The 22,239-nt window shown below is 38.8% G+C and overlaps 2 protein-coding genes across 2 annotated transcripts in view; both read left to right on the forward strand.

Annotated features, from left to right (window-relative positions):
- Positions 1-11,243, forward strand: part of LOC137008828 (collagen alpha-1(XXIV) chain-like) — a 98,150-nt gene extending 86,907 nt beyond the window's left edge. Inside the window, exons 48-60 of the mRNA XM_067370545.1 lie at positions 1,069-1,176; positions 1,332-1,439; positions 2,399-2,452; positions 3,170-3,232; positions 3,325-3,378; positions 3,467-3,502; positions 3,979-4,014; positions 4,234-4,260; positions 5,386-5,445; positions 5,529-5,697; positions 6,161-6,270; positions 6,697-6,903; positions 9,031-11,243. Of these exons, the coding sequence (XP_067226646.1) occupies positions 1,069-1,176; positions 1,332-1,439; positions 2,399-2,452; positions 3,170-3,232; positions 3,325-3,378; positions 3,467-3,502; positions 3,979-4,014; positions 4,234-4,260; positions 5,386-5,445; positions 5,529-5,697; positions 6,161-6,270; positions 6,697-6,903; positions 9,031-9,177 (1,179 nt within the window). The 3' untranslated portion in view covers positions 9,178-11,243. The remainder of the gene's footprint in view (positions 1-1,068; positions 1,177-1,331; positions 1,440-2,398; positions 2,453-3,169; positions 3,233-3,324; positions 3,379-3,466; positions 3,503-3,978; positions 4,015-4,233; positions 4,261-5,385; positions 5,446-5,528; positions 5,698-6,160; positions 6,271-6,696; positions 6,904-9,030) is intronic.
- A 722-nt stretch (positions 11,244-11,965) lies between these two features.
- Positions 11,966-22,239, forward strand: part of znhit6 (zinc finger HIT-type containing 6) — a 33,502-nt gene continuing 23,228 nt past the window's right edge. Inside the window, exons 1-5 of the mRNA XM_067370886.1 lie at positions 11,966-12,117; positions 12,837-12,902; positions 13,090-13,196; positions 13,641-13,729; positions 15,833-15,936. Of these exons, the coding sequence (XP_067226987.1) occupies positions 11,981-12,117; positions 12,837-12,902; positions 13,090-13,196; positions 13,641-13,729; positions 15,833-15,936 (503 nt within the window). The 5' untranslated portion in view covers positions 11,966-11,980. The remainder of the gene's footprint in view (positions 12,118-12,836; positions 12,903-13,089; positions 13,197-13,640; positions 13,730-15,832; positions 15,937-22,239) is intronic.

Genomic DNA, 22,239 nt, shown 5'->3' on the forward strand with positions numbered 1-22,239 from the left:
TCATTGTTTTATAATGTTTCCTGAGGTGCACTAATAATGTTAGTATGATTTTTACATCAAAAATTGTCATAATTTGGAAATAATAGGCATTTTTCCTACCCTGATTTTAAGCTCTTATTTGAATGCCCTCGTCTTTGCTACTCAATTTCTGCACACTAACGAATGCTTTCATCATAACTAACAGTGCAAACACAATGTAACTAAGAGATTTATTGAATAAAATGGGAGTTTTGGCTCGAGTCCAGAACTCAGTCACTGATAAACTCACTCTGTTTGATTGACAGCTCCAGCAATTGTAAAGGGAGCGTTCATTTTATATAATTTAATCACAGTTTAAATAACAGATTATTTTCATCCTACTAAGAGAAAAAAGGTGAATTTGAGCGTTTAGTCACTGGTTTGATTTACTGACACACAGAGAAAGATCATGTGACTGTACATGAATCATTAATATCAGATCAGGCATTAGAATGAACACAGCTACTGACATGTTGTTGCATTACTGTCGAGTCTGTTTGGTCCGAAATGCGATTGATTTAGCAAAGAATCCACAGTGAAATGAACCGAACACAAATAAATAAAGCTCAACTGAGACATTCACATTAATGAAAATAAATAATCATATTCCTGCATTAGGATCCTTTGAAAGGTAATGTTATTTTAGTCCTGTATCGCTCTTCTCTCCTCATCATCTCACTAATACACCAGTGGGCGGGGCTAATGATGCAATGATGAAGTAGGCGTTGATTTCTTCTGTGGAGGCGGAGTTTCACCTATCTATGACAGGATCAGTCATTCGCTGGGTCTGATGTCAATAAAAGGTTTTATTGGACTAACAAGGAAGTTTTCAGTTCTGAAACGTATTCTTATAGTACGATGAACTCTTACATATCAAAAGCTCAAGGAAAAGTTGACTTCTCAATTCATGACCTCTTTAAGGGTGGGAGGTGATCTGATTGGAGCTTATATATTTTGGACTGAATTTTTATACAGATTTGATGATATTTTGTTTCTGCACACTATACTGAGCTCTGATTGGCTGTCGCTTTGATTGACGTGTGTTTGCAGGGTCACCGTGGTGATACCGGTCTAGAGGGCAGGGCGGGACTTCCTGGCCCACGGGGTGAGCTCGGACTTCCAGGTGTGGTCGGAGAGAGAGGGCCAGCGGGGTTAAAGGTAAAAAACACTCAATTCCTCCTTTTGTTTCTTCTTGATAATGTACTATGTTGACCAAAATGTGCAGCAAACACTGGGTGAAAGACTAGATCTGAGAATGCATTGATACTAAGTGCTTTGACAGCCTTTGACCTTTGACCTCTGTGCGTCTGCAGGGCGAGACAGGTTTACCGGGCGACAGAGGACCTGCTGGTGTGAAAGGCATGGAGGGGGCGACGGGAGACCAGGGCATGAAGGGAGAGCAAGGTGCCAAAGGACAACCAGTGAGTGTCTTTGTGTTTCATTTGTGTGAATACTCAAACTCCCATCAGCCTCTCTGTTTGACATCACCTCGATTTAGAGGCCGTTTAAAACTTACTCATTCAAAGTGCTTGTTTTTTAAACCGATAGCGTTATCGCCTCTGTGTAAACTAAAAAAACGTACATTTGTGTAAACTTTGACATCATGTGCATGTATATTATGTGTTCAGTCTATTAGTGCATAGTGTTTCTTTACAAAGTGACATCGCCATCTACTGGCCTGGCAGCAGAATACAGCGATTTTAGTCATTTTCGCGGATCCGTGTGAACGGGGATTGTGTCGTCTGTACGTGAAAAACGCACAAAAAAAAGTTTTCAGTTTTTAGTACATTGTTGTTATGTAAATATACCCTTAGGCCACACTCACTGAAAGGTACAATGGTATTACCATGTTTTTTGGTGTAAATAGCAAAAAAGTACCATGCTGTATGTCAGCGGGATTATTAAAAAATACCACGGGATTATCATGAATCCAGGTCTTGTCTTGGACTCATTGGCACTGGGGTTCTTATGTAAGGGCGTGTTGAGTGATCGTTAGTGGATCGTTGGGTAAACAAGGGACAAACGAGCTGCTCCGCTGTCTTACATAACTGTGGAAAAGACAATAAAGCCTGAAAGCGAGCTGGAATTCCAAGCCTTTGGAGGGGGAATATCGCCTTACAGGCCCTGTGTGAATGAACGCGTCGAGGGATTATGGATGTTGACATATAATTATGTCCTCTTGAAGACGGCCAGAATTCAGAAATCATGTCAGAAATCCAGACAGACAAATGACAGGATCTGCCCAGAATAAACAGGCTGCAGTGATTCTAGGGAAAGCTTTGGAACAGGAAGTTGTTACAGTCTGGATCGTGACCCACTTTTCTGATTGGTTGACTTCTGGGTGACTGTCAGTCATGCTGATGTGTGTTGTTTCCCACAGGGTGAGGTGGGAGATGTCGGCATGCTGGGACTCCAAGGTTTTCCGGGACCCAAGGTTAGTTTTCGGTTAACTCCATTAAACTGCAGACACATCAGCACTTGACTAGTGGAGAGTAACCCAGATGACACTCAATACATACAGAAAAACAGTTCAAACATGCAACTGATGAGATTGTTCAAGACAAGAATTGTACAAGAACTGTTAAATCTGATGAACTGCAATTCAAATATGTGATATATATATATAGAGAGAGAGAGAGAGGCGGATTGATTGATTGATTGATTGATTGATTGATTGATTGATTGATTGATTGATTGATTGATTGATTGATTGATTGATTGATTGATTGATTGATTGGATGGTTGGTTGGTTGGTTGGTTGGTTGATTGGTGGAAGGACAGATAGACGGACGGACGGACGGATGGATAGATGGATGGATGGATGTTGGATGGATGGAGGATGCATGGATGGATGGATAGATACATAGATGTATAGATGGATGGATGGAGAACGGATAGATAGATAGATAGATAGATAGATAGATAGATAGATAGATAGATAGATAGATAGATAGATAGATAGATAGATAGATAGATAGATAGATAGATAGATAGATAGATAGATAGATAGATTTATTGCCAAGGCAACATTTCTAATTTTCGTTTAGTTTAAGTTTTTCAATTATTATTTCAGCTGTATTTCTATCAAATGTTTTTAATAGTTTTAGTTAACATCTGAAAATGTTTGTTAAATGGATATTTTGTGTTTCAGGGTCCGAACGGAGACTTGGGGTTCACTGGTGTTCCTGGACTCAAAGGGCCGACCGGTGTTCTGGTGCGTCTCGTCACTCCTGTCTCTTTGTCTTGAAATGAAATAAATGCCAGCGTCTCTTCTCATCTCGATGCATGTGTTGGTGTTTGTTTCAGGGTTTCTCTGGTCCTGTAGGTCTGGTGGGAATGATCGGTCCAGTGGGAAAGCCTGTAAGTCGATGAAATGCATGTGCTTTATCACTGAGTTTGGCATTGTTTGGTTATTGCACAATAAATGATGTTTTGGATGGTTTCTCAGGGTGCCAGAGGGCCTAAAGGAAGCCGTGGAGAGATGGTAGGATGTGCTCTTATACATCACAGCACTGTTTAGTCTGCTGCCAAATCAGAAATCAGGATCTTTCCGCTCCTTTAATGAAATATCTGCATGTTCAGAGGGAGTTGTGTAACAGCCTTCAGCGTCTGTGTAAACTCCAGAACACTTGATAGGGTGCAGTACCTGCGCTGACCTCTGAGGGCGCCAGCGCTCCATCACACACAGCAGATCAGCTGAAGCTGGAGCCAGTGCTGCTGCTTTAGGATCATTCATTTACTTATACATATAATATGTAATTTGCACATTTGTCATGACATATCAAGTCATAATATGATACTGTTTGATTTATTACACGTAATCATGAGACTATGGACTCCAAAATAATATACTTTCATTTTCATCTGTATCAAAAAAGTTGATCTCCACAACTGCAGTGTAGTCTAATGTTGTAAGTTGTTTTGGATAAATGATTGAATGTCACTGTTCTCTTTGTGCAGGGGCCTCAGGGGCCACAGGGCAGTCCAGGGCCACAGGTACATTACACATGATCACATGACAAATTCTCATGATTGTGTATTCATAAGAATATTGGACTTTCATCATTGCTTTTGTTCTTGCATGAACCCTAGTCTCATAATCAGGCTACATACCATACATGGATTAGGGTTAGTCTATCATAAGATATGAATGTTATCAGTATGTTTATGTAATCTAAGGGGATTGTGAGACTAATATTCTGTGGTTTTTGACAGGGACCTCCAGGTTCGCCCGGCCCATCGGTAAGACACAAACCCATCATGTGACTGAGCTCTAGTTAAACATTCACATGCATTATTATTTCCCCAGATTTAAATCAACTCTGCTCAGATTACACATGGTCCTTCTCTCAATAGTGCTAAAGTGACACTGAAGCAGAGATAAAGTTAAAGAGATAAGTGATGATTGAGCATTAGTGATGAACACCTGCTGTTAACAAGCAGAATCACTGAAGAAAAGACAAACACGAGAACTACAACTGACTTCAGCCACAGCCTGAAGATAAAAGACATTAAATATCTCAAGATCTGATTAAACAACTCCACAAACAACATGTTATCTCATTAACTTTAACAGTGTTATTTTAACTCTATATAGAGAGGGACTATATGTTCTCGGAGTAGAGTTGATTTAACTCTGGAGATTTTGCTGTGTATGCGTTTGTCAGATGCTTTTATCTAATGATTTAAAATCAAATATGTTCTTCTTCTGTAATTCTTATATAGATTAATTTACTTAAGAATCAAAATTACTTAATTTGCATAATAACCATTTGCTTGCCCCGCCCTCAAACACTGTAGTTGTAGCTGAGACTGTAACGTTACATTCACACCGCCGCCAACGAGAGCGTCAAAATTCGCCTTGGCTGCCCTGCCAACAACACTGTACTATGCGCTCAAACCGCTGCCGGCGGGAGGGTCAAAGAAAATGAGTTGTGACAACCAATCAGAATCCTCTCAAGCGAGGACCTCTACATTCCGATTGGTTGCCACTGAACCCCGTCATAGTTCATTACCATAAAGTTGAACTGACTTCAACTCGATGCTCTCACCGTCCAAGACGCGCCGCGCCGTGACGCTCTCGCCGGAGCTTGTCACGGTAAGAGTTTGGTTCGAGATTCAGATATGATAACGAGGATTTTGTTTCTGACCAATCACAACAAACAGGGCCATCTGACCAATCAGAGCAGAGTAGCTCTTGGGAATCGAACCCATGACCTTGGTGTCGCCAGCGCATACTGTTTAAACTACACTGTCATCTGATCTTGTAGTCTTTTGTAGGACACAAACTACTGGAATAGAAAAGAAGTTTCTTTGAGATTGTTTGTTTGTCTTCTGTGTGATACTCCTGGTTTTCTCGTCCCACAGAGACGTATCCGTATGGACGCTCAAGCCCTGATGGAGTCCAGAGAACATCTGCAGCTGGAGGTGAAGACCTTGAGACTGCTCTGACTAATGTGCACTAACCAAGAAAAATGAAACTACTCTGATTTCTCTGTTCTTGTCCTCAGAGTTACCAGAACACAGACACGTCTCTATCCGAGCAGAACGCTGAGATCCTGCGAACGCTGCAGTATCTGAGCGGCGTCATCCACAGCATCAAAACACCGCTGGGCACTCGAGAAAACCCTGCCCGCTTCTGCAGAGACCTGCTGGACTGCCAGCGCGAGATAAGTGACGGTGAGATCCGCACGAATCCAACGCATCTGTTCACACCAACCTCAGCGCTTTCGACTCAAAGGCCTCCTGTTGTCCAACACAGAATAAATATCTTCTGCTCATCATGATTTCTGAAGGATCATGTGACACTGAAGACTGGAGTAATGATGCTGAAAATTCAGCTTTGATCTCAGGAATAAATTACACTTTACTATATATTCACATAGAAAACAGCTTATTTACATTGCAAAAATTTTTTCACAATTTTTACTGTATTTTTGATCAAATAATCACAGCCTTGGTGAGCAGAAGAGACTCTTTCAACATTGAAAAATCATATTTATTCTAAACATTTGACCAGTAGTGTATTAAAAATTATGTACTAATTTAAATAGTCATTTTGTGGAACAATGTCTTTAAATTGTCCACTGATGAATTTACACAGCTCATTGATTGAGTGTTTTGGTTTGTCTGTGTTGATCAGGACTGTTCTGGATCGATCCGAATCTGGGCTGTACGTCTGATGCCATCCTGGTGTTCTGTAACTTCACCGCAGGTGGACAGACCTGCTTGAACCCCATCACCACTGATAAGGTACTGCCATATATATGATACTGATAAGAATCAATTCAAATGCATTTATTTGGATCTCACACCTTAATTCTTGTCATTTAATGACATTATTTCCGTGAAGCTCTAGTTAGGTTTTACTGTTAAAGTTAAAGATGAAGTCCAGATATATGATATATTTCTGCAGTGAATCGGAACATGACTGTGCATGACTCTTTTCTTCTTCAAAATCAAGCAGAGTTTTCTGTGACTCAATATCGTATTTCCTCTGAAAGGCCAATCTGATTTTAATTTAAAGCTGATTTCCTGTAAGCTGGATCATTTGTCAGCTTAAACTGTAAACGTACAGTTGCCAAAACGCAGAAATGTTGATTACCTAAACACTAAGAAGCTTGTGTGTGAAATGATTGATGTTTCCGATGTGACGCTGTTTGACTCTTGTCTTCGCAGACCGCGTTTGATGTTGGGAAAGTCCAGATGAAGTTCTTACACTTGCTGAGCGTCACAGTCACTCAGACCGTTTCCCTCCACTGCTTCAACGACCCGGCAACATCTGCCACGGAGACGCCACGGGCCTTGCGTTTCCGGGGTTGGAACGGTCAAGTGTTCGAGGAAGACTCGCCTCTGAGTCCTCAAGTGGATTTGGACAACTGTGAGGTGATGTGAATCTGGATTAAAGATCAGTACTAATGTGAATCAGGACTGGGTTTAGTGTGGTTTAGTAGTTCTGGTAATTCAAAGCTAAAGAGATGAAAATTGCATATCAAGCTAATCACCGTTGTCAGTATTATCACGGTATTGTTAAAATGTGTTGGAAGTGTTCAAAAAGTACTGATACAGACAATGAAATCTTTTTATATCGAAAAAACAAACAAACAACAAATTAAAATATAGCTGCAAGCAGCCATTAAGGGGCCAAGCATAAAGAAGTCATGATAAGTCAACATGTCTGGACATGTTGCAATTAAAGACCTATTCAGATCATTTTATGCAAAATAGCTGAAAAATAATAAATACAGTCAATAATAATGATTTAATGGTTTATCACTTTCGACCAAAAGGTGGCGCTGTGACCAAATTGATGTTGTGTGGTGAGAGTGAGGTGACAATGAAACATGCAAAGTTTGGTGTCAATATGTCAAAGCATTGCAGAGATACATCCTCAAGAGTTGTTTTGGCATGGTCTGAAGATGATACGATTCAATTTTGTTGAAAATCAGACAAAATGTCTAGGAGGAGTTCAAAGGGATGGCCCAAGGAATCTACTGAGACCGGTTTCATTACAATAGGCTAATCTATTCAAGAGTTATTGCCATTTCAGTATAACTTTTGGTCTGAATTTGGTCTGAATACGCTAAAGCGTTGCAGAGATATAGCCTTGTGTCCAAATTGGCGAGCTCTTCGTCAAATTCGTTTGCATTTTATTTGAGAATGGTTAGGTTCATCAAAAAGCTTTTGATGACTTTTTGCCAGCATGATTTGAAGATGATCTGATTTGATTTTCATGAAATTTGGACGAACCGCCTGGGAGGAGTTCGAAAAAATAGGTTTTTGGTGGGGAAAATTTCAACATGGAAAATTACGCCATAAGTACGTGCAATCGAATCGTTTTGAAAAGATTTTGTTTAAACCTCACGTTTCACCATTTAACCCTCTGGTGACCCTTTTTGTGCATAGACCTGAAAATACTTAAACATAAATCATAAATCTTGAAAGCTTTGGAGCAAAGACTTCAGACGATACTAGGCAGATTTTTGCTGAAGTGAAAAATTCACAAAATACTATTTTCAATTTTTTTATGAAATATATAATTTCCAAAACATGTTTTACTCTAAAACCATGTGAAAATCAATTCCATACATCTAACCAAGTTGTGTTCCAAATTTGAGGTTGATAACTCAAAAAATGAGCTTTCAGTCAGATGTTGTTTGGGCGCAGTACCAAACTCTTCCACTAGATGAGATTCACTTCCCAGTCATTTCCAATGTACCATTCTGAGTGGAGTAAAAAATTCTGAAAAACAAAACATTTTCCAGTCAAAAAATGATCAAAGAGCACCAGAGGGTTAAATCATTTTTATGATGATAAATTATAGGTATTTTTTTCTGCTCCATAAACAATTGCACATAGGCTTCCTTATTATCTGAAGTGTTGAGATTTTTCATCTACTGGATAAAACAAAAATTCTGTCAGATTTTCGCATTGGTCTGAAAAAAAAAATGCCAGACGGGCTGAAAGAAAATGTAAATCCACTTTGACAGTAGGAACAGCATAAATACAGCGGTTACCCTGGTTACCTCTGTAAACAAAGCATGTAAACTGCTTTATTAGGTGTTACATGGAGGGAAAATGAAAAGGAAATACCATGGAAACTTTTCTGAAGACAGTCGGTTCCCTCTTGCACCGTGTCTAAAGCAGACGCGACACAGCAAAAGCAGATAGAACCCATTATTATCAGTATGCGACATGATAAATTCCCTATAGTAAACTGATGCCGTACTCTATTTCTGACGTACTTCAAGTGCTCAAGCTACTTCTGACATGAATGGATTTGCAATGATCACTCTACCTTCAGATTAAAATATGAAACATTAATACTAATATTTATTGTGGTTTATTATCAAACCGGTGATTGTTTCATCCCTATTGTGAAGTGTTACCAAATTACGTATACACTGATGCGACCTTTCTGTGTTTTTTTCTCTCTCAACAATGCAATTTTGATCCAGTGTGATATATTTATTTAACATGCTAATCTTGACGTTTGCCCGTTTCTCCCAGCAGGTCCGTGACGGCAGCTGGCATCAGTCTCGATTCCGGTTTCAAACGCAGGACACTCAGCAGCTTCCCATCGTGGACATTCAAGGTCTCCATCCCTCACATCCAGGAGATCAGCGGCACTTGGAAGTGGGTCCTGTTTGCTTCCTGTGAAATCACTGAAGGACTTCGTCTCCGAATGGATCCATCGGTGAACTGAGCGACTGCAGCGAAGAACAAACGCTTCTGGAGCCCGAGACATCGGTTCATCCACGTTCATCGAGAGACTGCTGTTGTGTTTTATCTGTTGTGGTTCAGTCTCGGGTGCTGTTTGCAGGCAAACAATCCTTGTGGATTGTGCGTTCGCTCTCAAATCATTGCTAGTGTCAAACAAGGTTGTTCTTGTTAACAGACTATGATAAGGCCGACCTGGACTCTTTAGATGGTGCTCTACCTCCTTCACACACAGGTGCTCGTGTTCAGGTGCATCAAGCCCGAAACAAACTCTACGCAAAAACACGAAAGCAAACTCGATTTTGTGCATCATCGTCTGGATTCAAATTAGACCAGTCTACGGATTTATGTAACTTACTTGTGACAAATGATGACGGTCTTAATGAAAACATTTTGATGACTAACTGTTAAGACTTGTCTAAGAAATTTTATAAGACAATCTTGCTGAGCAAGTTAGTTAACGTTAAAGAACACTAGTTATGATTCCATCCACATATTCTCATGCAAATTTTGGGATATTAAAAAAGCTGACGGAAATAATGCATTAACTAATGTTAACAAATAAGACCTTATTGTAAAGTGTTACTAAAAATGTTACGCTCAGTTGAGATCATTTTTTTCTTCGATAAGAAAACATGCACATAAACTATGATGGAAACACATTTACCGAGACTTTTTATTATTTTATTACTGATACTTTGCGCCAGTTTTCCAGGAAGTTACGATTTTGTTTTCTTGAACACATGGGATGGAAACTTTTTTGTTCACAAACATTTTATGAGATATTTCAGTAGCTATGTTTCCAACCAGTCCATTGTTTTTATGCGATATCCCAAAATGTGCATAAAAAAAAAATAGGTAGATGGAAACATGGCTAGACAGTTGACATTTGAAGGAATCACTTTGAGCGCCCATGTGATGTATGTACATCGATCAATCTTTCGTATCTGTGTATTTGCGTACATTATGTTTCTGGCCATAAGGTGTTTGTTTGTGCTGGCTTCTTCTGTTGTACTTTTGCGTTTGGTCATTTAGATCAGAACAAACCTAATTTATATGAACAGTGTGTTGGTAAGTTATGTTATACATCGGCTTAATATACTTTATACGTTAAGGAGAACGCCGCTCATGACCCTTAAAGAGACGCCGCGAGTATCTGCCTGATGAAAACAATAGCGAGGATACTTGTTGGAAATTTTTGTCGGAGAATGGTTATTTGAAACCATTTTAAATGTTCCCAGGTGCTAAAAATGTGAATTTACATGCGTTACAAAAACTATATTATATATTTGTGGCGTCTCTAATGTCCTAACCAGACGCGATGCGATAAGATTCCAGCAACGCGACTAAGAGACACCACAGAATCAACAAAAAATCACAGCCAATCAGAATAGTGTGTGGGCGGAGTCTCTTTGCATGTGCACTGCACTCGCAACCAAATCAATCCAAAATCACAGCCAATCAGAAGAGTGTGTGGGCGGAGTCCACTGTACTCGCAAACAAATGGAAAGTACATAATCAAATTCTGAAATATTACATAATTTTAACATTATTAAAAAGACACGCCTTTTATCGCGCATTTTTACTTCGCGTCAGGTTAGGACACGGTGTCAGGCTCGGCAACTTCTCCGTGGTGCTGCAGTATTCAGCGTTAGCAATGAGTTAGTCATTTTTTTTTTTTTTTTTTCCTCTTATGTATATTTGGACATTATATGTTTGTTTATTTATGTTATCTTTTTATTTCTCCAAAAATACTGTACTCCAATAAATTATGATATCTCTCAGAGATCTACTATCTGGTCACCTGCCATTTAGTTCGAAATCTTATTTATGTCAAATTTGTATTTGTATATAAACACAAATAAGGAGTATATGTTGTGTTCTGGCAGCTGCGATTGGCCAGATTCAGATCACGTGATCACGCACAGGAAGTGTAACACCTGTTAACTTATGATTACAGTATCAAAACTGTCACTAAATGTGCCTACAGAAACAAAACATAGACGAAAAATGTAAATATTTAATATTTTGACATTAAATAAAATGTATGATTTAATCACAATGTTGTCATGAGTTTTGTTGTTGTTGTTGTTGTTACTTCTATTATTGCCCTTTTTTGTCATGCTGTCCGTAGATCGATATAGATAGATAGATGGGTGAATAGAAGATAGATAGATAGATAGATAGATAGATAGATAGATAGATAGATAGATAGATAGATAGATAGATAGATAGATAGATAGATAGATAGATAGATAGATAGATAGATAGATAGATAGATAGATAGATAGTCATTCAGACAGATAGATAGATAGATAGATAGATAGATAGATAGATAGATAGATAGATAGATAGATAGATAGATAGATAGATAGATAGATAGATAGATAGATAGATAGATAGATAGATAGATAGATAGATAGATTATTTTATTACTGTAATATGGGAAATATTATTGTAAGAGGGTTGGCATAGAGAGATAATATATTTCATTTTTATTGTCTTTCTCTGTAATATACAGCCTTTAATAACTTCATATCGGGAAAGCCATGGGGTTACATAAGAAGACTCAATATTACATGGATATTTCCTGTGAAAAACTTTAAAATGAACTTGTATGAGGAACTAAAATGTTGATATAATATCGATTCGAGCTGTGCTTTCAGCTCTACGCTCGGACTGTCATAAACTGTCGTAAAGACAGCGCAGAATACGGCAGACGCGTGGACGCAGCGCGCAGCACATGGTTTGTGTTTTGGTCAGAGAGAATCACATGAATCCATCTAAAAACTGTGTTGATGTGGTGAATATGTTACCTGTCAACGATAATGAAGCAGATGATGACCGGAGAGGAGTTAAGCGCAAGATGGCTTTGTCCAGGTCAGTTACTTCACTGTAAACAATGTAAATACGCACAATTTAGGGTAAATCATAGTGATCTGTGCGGTATTTCTGCTGGTATTGTCTTATATGTTACATTAAATTCAGCTAAAACATCTGTTAGACATACTATCAGCAATGTACGAAAATACCGTAGTTTTACTTCAAATAAAACGTGTTTTCATTTAAATTACATAAGGCACATTATTGTATCGATGTCTTTCAGCCTCTCTTTTCGATTGACATTTAAAACCCATACTGATTGACTGCTAATTTACCCAGGTGAAAAAAATACTATAGTAAATTGTAGCATACTGTATATATTATAGTATTTACAACACTTTGTTAATGAATGCTGCAGAATACTGTAGTATTAACTATAGTGAACTGATAAACTGTAATAAACACTGTAGTATACTTTAGTTTTTACTACAGTAAACTGTAGTGTATATTGTAGTGGATAATATACCCTATAGTTGTAGAAAACTTAGTACAATATTGGGTAATTTGTTTATATTATTACAGTTGCTATTTTATCAGAGCAACTATAGAATTACCACAACAGATTAACTCAAGTATTTTACTATAGTATAGTTCAAAAACACTATAGTGTTTACTATAAATAACTATAGTATTTTTTCACCTGGGTAAATATCAACAAAATTAATTGACAAGCAAACTTAAAGGACAAAATCCTCATGTGTTTGTGTCTTCTTTAGTTGTGATGTTTGTGAGACTGAAGAAGCCAAATACAGATGCCCCAGCTGCATGAAACACACCTGCAGGTGAGACACACACACACACACACACACACACACACTATGAAAAATAATAACATAACAAGTTTCTCCAACATTTATAACAATTAAAAATGTCAACTGTCCCCTTTATACTTCAGCTGTTCATAAGATGAAATAAAGTATTTTGTTTTGTTTGTTTCATAAATGGTTTTGTGTTCTGTTCTCTGTGTAGTTTGGCTTGTGTGAAGCAGCACAAGATGGTGTCCGGATGCTGTGGTGTTCGGGACAAGACAGCGTTTGTCCCTCTCGCTGAATTTAATGAAATCACCCTGCTCAGCGGTGAGTGTCTTTACAGAAACCCTAATGGTTTAAAGTCCGCGTGAACCGGGAGTTGCAAATGACGTATTTCCAAGTGAAACGGAATATTGAATAGTGGGCGAGTTTTACTTTAGCGCTCCTCCTCTCCATTTCTCGCTCATAGCAGACTAACGGTTGGAGGGGAGTGGTTTAAGCGTTTTCAACCCAAGCCGTCAAACTGACATTATCAGAGAAGGAACGCCATTCCAGACCGGAAGTAACTTTTCAGCTTTTGATTAAAGATTACCGCGACAAACAATTTTTTTCTGTGTTTTAACTTGCACGGATTAACTGTTTACCACAAGACTAGTAATATGCACTAACAAAGTAAATAGGGTCAATTTTGATTTCATGTGTACTTAAACAGCTTAATGAATGTGATGCTTTACTGTCGAGTTATGGTGTCGGCGTGGTTTGCTCATGTAGATTACAGGTTTCTGGAGGACACCGCTCGACTGAGACAGCAGTCCAACAGAGACGCCGTCCTGCTCGCCAGCCGTCGACACCCGAAGGAGGTATTTATATTTATTCCTTAGCGTGTGGAAACTTATACAGACATCAATACCAGGTCTCCAGGGGTTAAAACATCTCAGGTTGCCTATGCAATCTTGAGAAAGGGAAGGAGGTGTCGTAGTGTTGATGCTATGGGGAATGCCTTCAGCGTGACCGGTGTCTGAAGCATGTGTGTAAACACACCAAATTCATTGGCATGATGTCACACACAAGAGCGCCTGTGCATATAAAATGGTGCCTGAGTTAAACATCATCAACTCTTTTGTCTGAAGGAGATGTAGCAACGAGACGCAGTAAACCGGGTTGCACGCTGAGTGGAACTTCGACGCTGCGTCTTGATATTGACGCTATGGGGAACTCAATAACCTCTGAGATGCCTGCCATTAGAGGGGTGTAAAAGTATGTGTATTCATGGTGCATACAGTCAGACGACGAATACAGTCAGTCACAGGCAATCCACACTCCAATCCAGAAGGGGGCGCGCGGTAATGCTATGCTGTTTGCTAACAACAGGAAAAAGAGCAGAAGAAGAACAGTGCTTGAGAACAAAGTTTCACTAGAAAGTGTGTATGCGTCAAATCCATCTTTCTGCTCTCATGGACAAGAGAATACTTTGAAAGGCTAGCGCATTGAACTGTCACGTAACGAGTGTAATGCCGAAAATTAAAAATAGGAGAGTTGTGCTTAAGCTTTGAATGTTTCATATATTTTAAGTGGAGCAAATAGTAACACTCTTAATGCACAAATTTTATTTTTCATTATTCTGTTTATTTAGTACTTTTATAACGTGAGATGCTTTTCATTTTTGTAGCTGATTGTGACCAAATACCTTTTTGTTTTTTATCAGCCTTGCAAGAAAATATGACCTAATGCTAATACACTATAGGAGGCTATACTATACTAACTAGGGGACTAAATGCCGCTATAAATGAAATCAACTGATTTGCACTACTGTCTGTTCAAAATAAAATAAGAGACCTCACATTTGTTTCTTTGTCTGGTAACACTTTAGTTTAGGGTCATATTCTCATTATTAACTAGTTGCTTATTAGCATGCATATTACTAAGATATTGGCTGTTTATTAGTACTGAGTATTAGTAATAATCAGATATTAATGCTTTATTCTGCGTGACCATATTCTACATCCCTTAATCCTAAATTTAACTACCTTACTAACTATTAATAAGCAGTAATTAGGGGTTTATTGAGGCAAAATTCATAGTTAATAGTTAGTTAATAGTGAGAATTGGACTGTAAATTAAAGTGTGAACATTTTTCCGATTGTACCGAAATCCTACCGAACCGTGACCCCAAAATCGAGGTACATACCGAACCGTGATTTCTGTGTACCATTACACCCCTAGTAGGCATAGCATTCAAGTAACTCTATGGAACTAGGCCAGAGTCAAGAGTGCATCAACACCCAATGACACATACTTTGTGACTTGAACAAAAGTTGCATATTGGCACTACTCCCTAAAGCCAGTGTGCACCAGCACTAGGGTAAAGCATCTGTGCTCCATGTAATACTTGTCTCTAAAAAGGGATGTCCAGGCTAGTCTTATTCCCTGTGTTTGCGGAACTGGCCTTAGCCTAGAGCCCCAAGAGCAGAGCTATAAGGGTGGATACACAACGTAGCCTTGGCTCTGGGATGCATCTCAAGTATTACCTGAGAGGCTCTTAGGGAGCAGCCTACCAAAGACTTTCCTTTACCAAGCTCGTCCTGCAACAGCAGATGCAAGGCCTGAACAAACTCTTGACTCTAATCCCTCCGGAAAAGAGCCAAACAAGAACTGGCATTGCACCATTTTGGCAAGCAATGACTAACAATATCTTCACACACACACACACACACACACACACACACACACACACACAGAGAGACAAAGCGGCTCTTGAAGACAAAAAAGCTGAGGATGTGTGACTCGGGCAGCCTTTTATACGCATTTGACATCATGGACCGTCATCTATCAATGATTTTGCTTTGTTTACACACATGCTTCAGACACCGGTCACGCTGAGGCCGTTCCCATAGCCTCAACACCAAGAAGTGGCATCAAAGTTCCACATCAAAAGGGAACTCACCTTTTTTTTCTTATTTAAGTGCATGTGGATGATCAGGAAGGCAAAAGCAGCCAAAGTCACCCTGAAGTTGCTGCCCAAAATGTTCAGCAAACACCGGGAGAACAGGACTATCTTCAAAAGCACGTAAGTCTCTGGATTTAATGTGGGCTGAAAAGCTTTCTTGTTATCTGATTGTATGGAGATGATTGGCTGCAGATTGCCATAATAAGCATGCACACTATTTTCATCGTGTCTGGCTTGACGGGAGTTCAGCACTCAGCGAAGTGTTGTTTCATGTGCTGTGTATTTTAAGTTATAGTTTCTAACAAGCTTGTCTCAAGATGGGGCAGTCTGTGTTGTAATGCTAATATTAAAAACAACTCACTAAATTCATGAAACATCTTACTTTTGGGAAGTTGAAGGTTATCATACCTTTAAAAAATTTATGTATGATTTTGAAAAACATTCTTTTCAGGAATTCAAATTTTTAAGTTTTGTCTTTAGAAAAATAACCCTTAACCCTTGTGTGTCCTTAATGGACATTTTTGTCTTTTTCAGTTTTTTCTTTTTCTTTTCATAATTTTGCTTTCTGTTAATGCCAACTCCATAAATTTTGGCACAAGTGTGTATTTTTATTGGACTATTTCACCCCCATTTCCTTTTAATACATTTATTTTACACTAGGTACACAAAATAGTCAAGCTTGGGATCTTAAGGACAAAGATGTCCCCATTTGAAACCCATTAAAACTGCCATTTTTAATCCCAGGGCCATTTAACTATAAAATGATGCAGTCTTTGTTAATAGGCTTTCATTCTGTTGGCAAGGCTTTAAAATGAAAATCTTTACTATTTTTTTTACCCTGCTGTACTGCAAATCTCAAATCCAAGCACTGTGTTTACCAGTGAAGTTTTGCTGCCATCTTTGTACTGCGCACAAACAAAATCTTACTGAAAGCTCATTTTTTGAGATATCAACCTCAAATTTGGAAAACAACTTTTTAGATTTATATTTGAGTTTTTAAGTTTAACATGTTTTATTAAATATATATTTTATATAAAATAATTTTCATAAATTTAAACCTCTAACTTTTTTTTGTTTCACTTTTTTAACTTTTGTTTTTTAGTTCAACAAAAACCGGCCAAGGGTCTTCTTTAAAATGAGACCAAACTTAAATCTGTGCTCCAAAGCTTCACATTTTTATGACATGGACATTTTTTTTTGTCCTCTAAGGATCTCAGAGTAACTTTTTTAAATGGATGCACAAGGGTTTCATTCTTAAGATAATATTTTTAAGTTAGAAAATAAGAAGAAAATTGCAGTTTTATTCTTAAGAATGTTTTATGAATCACCTCCTGATGCAATGATGTCAAAAACATGCTTTCATCACAGTAGTTTTGCATTGAGCCACATGGTGGCGCTCTTGGTAAGTGCAGTCAGTGCAGTGATGTTGATGGTTTGTTGAGGGTTTTGGTCTCAGCTGATGGATTAATGACTGCCGGTCCCACCCTGACAGTGTCTGCTGCTGCTCAATGGGATTCTGTTATTTAACTTGTGTTTTCAGTGTGACGGCAGACAGCTGGCAGAACAGTCTCTGGACCGTACATAATTACGCTCTGTTCTTTTTAATAAGCGTAATTAATGTCATTGAAGAGGAGATGCAGTTCTACTTAGCACACCTTCTTTTATGACATCCCTCATTCCATATATAGAAGTAGAGTGAGATCTTGTGATTGGCTGGTGCTCTCGTCGAGGTGCTTGTGATTTATTGTACTCAGCGAGGGCATTAGTGATTGGCTGAATCTGTTGCAGAGATGCTTGGGATTGGCCGAGTGAGTTCTAGGGACACAGTGATGGGTTGCCGGGGTGCTTGTGAGTGGTTGTAGTCAGCATTACTAATTAGGAATGTTACTATGTTGATAAGAAAGCATTAATTTATGGGCAAATTAGTAGTGTTCTGCAGAAATATCAGAAATAGTGTCAATATTATTTACGGCCATTATATTTAGCAGTATTTAAAGCCTGATTGGTGAATGATTCCTTGTGTTAGAAGCGTTGTTTAAAATTGAATTTTACCATTAGCTGGGACTGCAACATATTTGGTTGAGTTTAATTGTTGTTTGCTTGTTTAATTACTGTTCTCGAGCAGTTAAATTATTAAAGGCAAATAATCGGCAAACAATTTACAATTACAACCCTAGTAAAAACATTCAGTCATTAGTGACTCTTGGCCTTTTAACTGTAATAAAGAATAATTACTGGAACATTGATCCAGACTGGAAAAACCATCTGTTTCCACATGCCAAGTTCAATTGTGAAGTCCTGAAGTTTTTTTTTTTTTTTTTTCCTTTTCTTTTTTTGCTGTATTGTTGACTTTATATTCCTGATGACTAATTTTCATGTAGCTGTTTTGGGACAAGTGGCAAGCTTTCAGACTTTTTTTAATCAGGCAATCTGATTGGCTGTCAGCTTTTTGGAGTAAAGTAATTTAATCGGTCCATCTGGTAATGAATTTGTCGTTACCAGCACTATTGAGCAAGAACAAAGTCTGGCATTTAAGTGGCATGAAGAGTTTTGAGGCACTTAAATTTGTATGTTTTGAGGTATTTCTGTGACGTTTTGGGTTTTCTGTACTTTGTGCCGTTATTTAAATTTCCAATGTAATGGAAGTAGTACTTCCGTACTGTGGCATACAATTTATCAATAAAAGAAAAAAAAAATGCAGGGTGGAGACTTGGTTCTGTCCATTGGTTGTTGATTGAATGCAAGCTTTTAGTCGATTGTAAGAAAAGGGGGCATCTGGTGTTTCACTGTAATATCAAGTTTTGACATTTTAATTAAAATTAATTTATTTAAAATCACAATACGAGCAATTTAGAAGATGGATAGGGCCATTTTAAGTCCACTTAATATTTTTCTTTGCTGGCCTATTATAGTAGAATCTATTTCAGACAAACTTGCCCCTAAACACAAAATTCTGTCAATTTTATTATTAAAAAATATCGTTTTGCCGCTCTTTATTGTGGCGTGACAGATCACTGTAGTGCCTCAGTTCAGGTGGCAGGTTTTTGTGTGTGTCCCTTTAAATGCAAATGAGCTGCCGCTTTCCAGAAGAGGGCGGAGCTTTAACAGCTCGACTTTTAGACGTTTCTGAATGGTTAGTGGATAAATTGATGTAGTTGCTGTGGAGTTGATTCAACTCATCCACTAGCATGTGCCGTCATGTTCATCTTTTGTGTTGAATTGATCCTCATTTGTGAAGCAGTCCGGCGTAAAATGACGGCATGACAACAACACTCTACTGCAACAACTCTTCCTCTTCTCTAAAGCAGCCCAACTTGGCCCCGCCCCCTTTGTTGTGTGTTCTCGGGGGTGGGGTTTATGCAAATTTTGGGGTTTGTGATATCACTAACCTGGGAAGAAGCCATTTGTTGTAGTCCTTAAATTTCTGTAAAAGAAAATATCTCCTTTGCATTGAACTTTAGCGTCGTAACTTTGCAGACGTAGTTTATGCTCAAACGGCAACATTACACACTAGCTAAAGTTTAAAAAAAAAAGAAATCATAATGAAGTTAATTTAAGTAAGTAACAGCATGTTAGTTAGTTAACCAGAAAAATGAACTCTAGAGAGGACCGTTTTGCTAAATATATGCATTATATTACATATTCATTATATTTATACTCTTATATCATTAAAAATATTAGAATTGCAAGCTTATGAATCAGCCCTCCACCCTCATCCATAATTCTCACTCCAAGGTAAACTCAAAAGTTGTATAAGTGATGATCCATATTTCAGTGTATTAGATGACATTTAAGCTGGATCATTCACAGGCTGGTATGAGCGACAGAAGCAGGACAAACGAGGGAGTGAAATCGGTTTCAGAATGTACCAAGTACACAATATCAGAAGCAGATGTTCAGCAACTGCACATGGTTAGCGACACGCCAGAGACTCGCAGCTCGCCAGGGTCCGTCTGCGACAGATGTGCCGAGGGATGGGCGTAATGCGGACGATAAAGCCAAAGACTTCTCTGAAAATTAATGTTCAAATTCCACGACACACATCAGACACGAGAACTTGACTGATCGCGATGCAGTGCTCCGGTCAAAGTTCAGAGCTTCAGTTTATGATCCAGGATGCTCCTTGTTGGCGTGTTGTTTACTGCGTGAACATGTGTTCTAGATGAAGTTTTACTGCCCCCGAACGAGTCTAAATCACTGTAAAGCTGTGTGCTTCCTCAGGAGGATCAATGTCAGCTCCTTAACAAGCCACTTAGCAGAATTCGCAAATTCTTTCGGAAATGATAAATAGCGTTAGTTTTGGCTCGTGCAACACGGGTGGAACACGGAGTCCTACACCCATCTGTTGGGTTTACATTGAGGACACAAGGATTTTTCCTGTCCGTGGTCGCCTCTATGTGTTGTCCTCGCAAAGCACGGTTGTAGCTTCTGGCGTTGATTTTTCACGCCTTCATTCTTGCAGATCGCCGTGTCCCGGTCATTTCGTGTCCTCTCTGTACTGGCACCATTCACTGTGTTCAGCCAGACGCTATGCAGACTTCACTGCGCAACATCTGCCTCAGGTGAAGGCCCAGCTCGTGTTTGAGAGTGTACGTGCCGTTACCTTCGAGATGTCATGTAGAATAACTGATTAATTTTTGAACGGGACGTGTTGTCCGTGTTTCGGCCAGTGACTGAGTGCCAGGGCTCGTTTGGAGTGATGTTGACTTGTGCAGGTGTCATTAAGCTGCTTTTGGAACGAGTCCTTGCAAGTTTTTAGGGCCTCTGAATGGATTCTGCAGCCTTTGCAACCAGTGCACTACATTTGTACAGTTTCTGAGTGCTGTTTGCCTTTCCAGATCCATCCTGAAGTGCTCTGGGTAGTTGCCAGTGCGTTACTATGCATTTGCTAAAGTGTTCTGATTGTTTTTTAAAGGGATAGTTCACGGCTCCAGGGCATTAATAAAGGCCTTCTGAAGAGAAGTGATGGGTTTTCGTAAGAAAAATATCCATATAAACATGTTGCTGTGTGGTTTCTAGGGTCTGTGTTAGTTATAGTGATGCTGCTTGACTGTTTCTTTTCCCTTTTGATAGCTGCGTTCACAGCGCATTTGAATGCATTTAACACATTAACTGAGCCTGTTGATGTCATTTCTCAGACATGGATTGCTTCTGGCTGCTTACTGCAAATAAATGCCATTGGTAAATTGAAAAGCATATTTAGTCTAAGACTTCTGGCACTTTCAGAAGTGCCTGTTTCTGTTGATAATGATTTCCTGAGAGTGACATAATAAAAGCCTTGTTAACTCTGGGGTGCCTGTTACCCAACAGGCTTTGTTTCTCAAGCGTCTTTTTGAAATTGCTCACTTGTTAGGTCATCTGATTGAACCTGTTCTCTGCTGTTTGTTGGTTTTCCGAGTCTCTTCGTTGTTTGCATTGGTTAACCTTTTGTGTTTTGCATTGAGCTAGAGCTGCACGATTCTTGTCAAATTGAGACTGCAGTCTATTTAAAATGTTTAATCTGAATGAGTTATTAAAAGAAGGCGAATGATTCAATGACTCACTCATAAATATTTCACTTGTTTCATTACTGGTTGAATCTGCGGTTTTGAACAAATCTTTTGAATGAATGATACAATGACAAGCACAAGTTTTTTAAAAAACAGTCACTTGTCGCCACCTACTGGTGTAACGATGCAACCAATACGATCGCTATTTGAAGCATCAAGTTACTTTCGAAAGGTGATTTACTTTATTTTGATCGCTACCGTAGACATCAGTGTTTATATCTGAACTATAATCTTTTATCCGAGTACTTCTGTGATAATATGAATATTATAACACAGAAATAATGACACTTTGTTGTTCAAAAGACTATTTGTGAGGCTGTTTCCTACCTATACATGACAACGGCTCTCTCTGGCTCACACAGATTTAAATGTTCTGGTGGGATTTTGTCAAAGATTTAATAGACACAGGTGAATCGTTGTCATTTAGGAATGAGATTGCGTGGGTGTTTGAATCTTTTATCGATTAATCGTGCAGCTCTACATTGAGCACAACCGATGCAGTGATTTCAGTGACTCGTCTGGGAGATGTTCTGCAGACAGAAGAATCAAACTGTATCCTATGAATTCGGCTAAAATAGGCCTATTCTTTCTTTTTGATCTGCAGTCTAATAAAAGTTAAACAGAAAACAAACAAAATGGTGGCAGCCTATGTAACTGCACCTGTTACATATTGATGTGACAATGTATCGAAAACGTGATCCATTTTGAGACACTGATTCTGATTTATGGGGTGAATAAACAAAAGGAGTGGGTGGATTTTTACCATTATAGGGTGGTTGTGTACACGCTGCCGACACACATTTATGTTCAAACACCAGTGAATTTTGCATAATAGGTCCCCTTTAAACTTATCAGAAAGCTCTCCAGTCTGCAG

The sequence above is a fragment of the Chanodichthys erythropterus genome, chromosome 20 (assembly GCF_024489055.1).
Source record: "Chanodichthys erythropterus isolate Z2021 chromosome 20, ASM2448905v1, whole genome shotgun sequence".
Classification (NCBI taxonomy): domain Eukaryota; kingdom Metazoa; phylum Chordata; class Actinopteri; order Cypriniformes; family Xenocyprididae; genus Chanodichthys; species Chanodichthys erythropterus.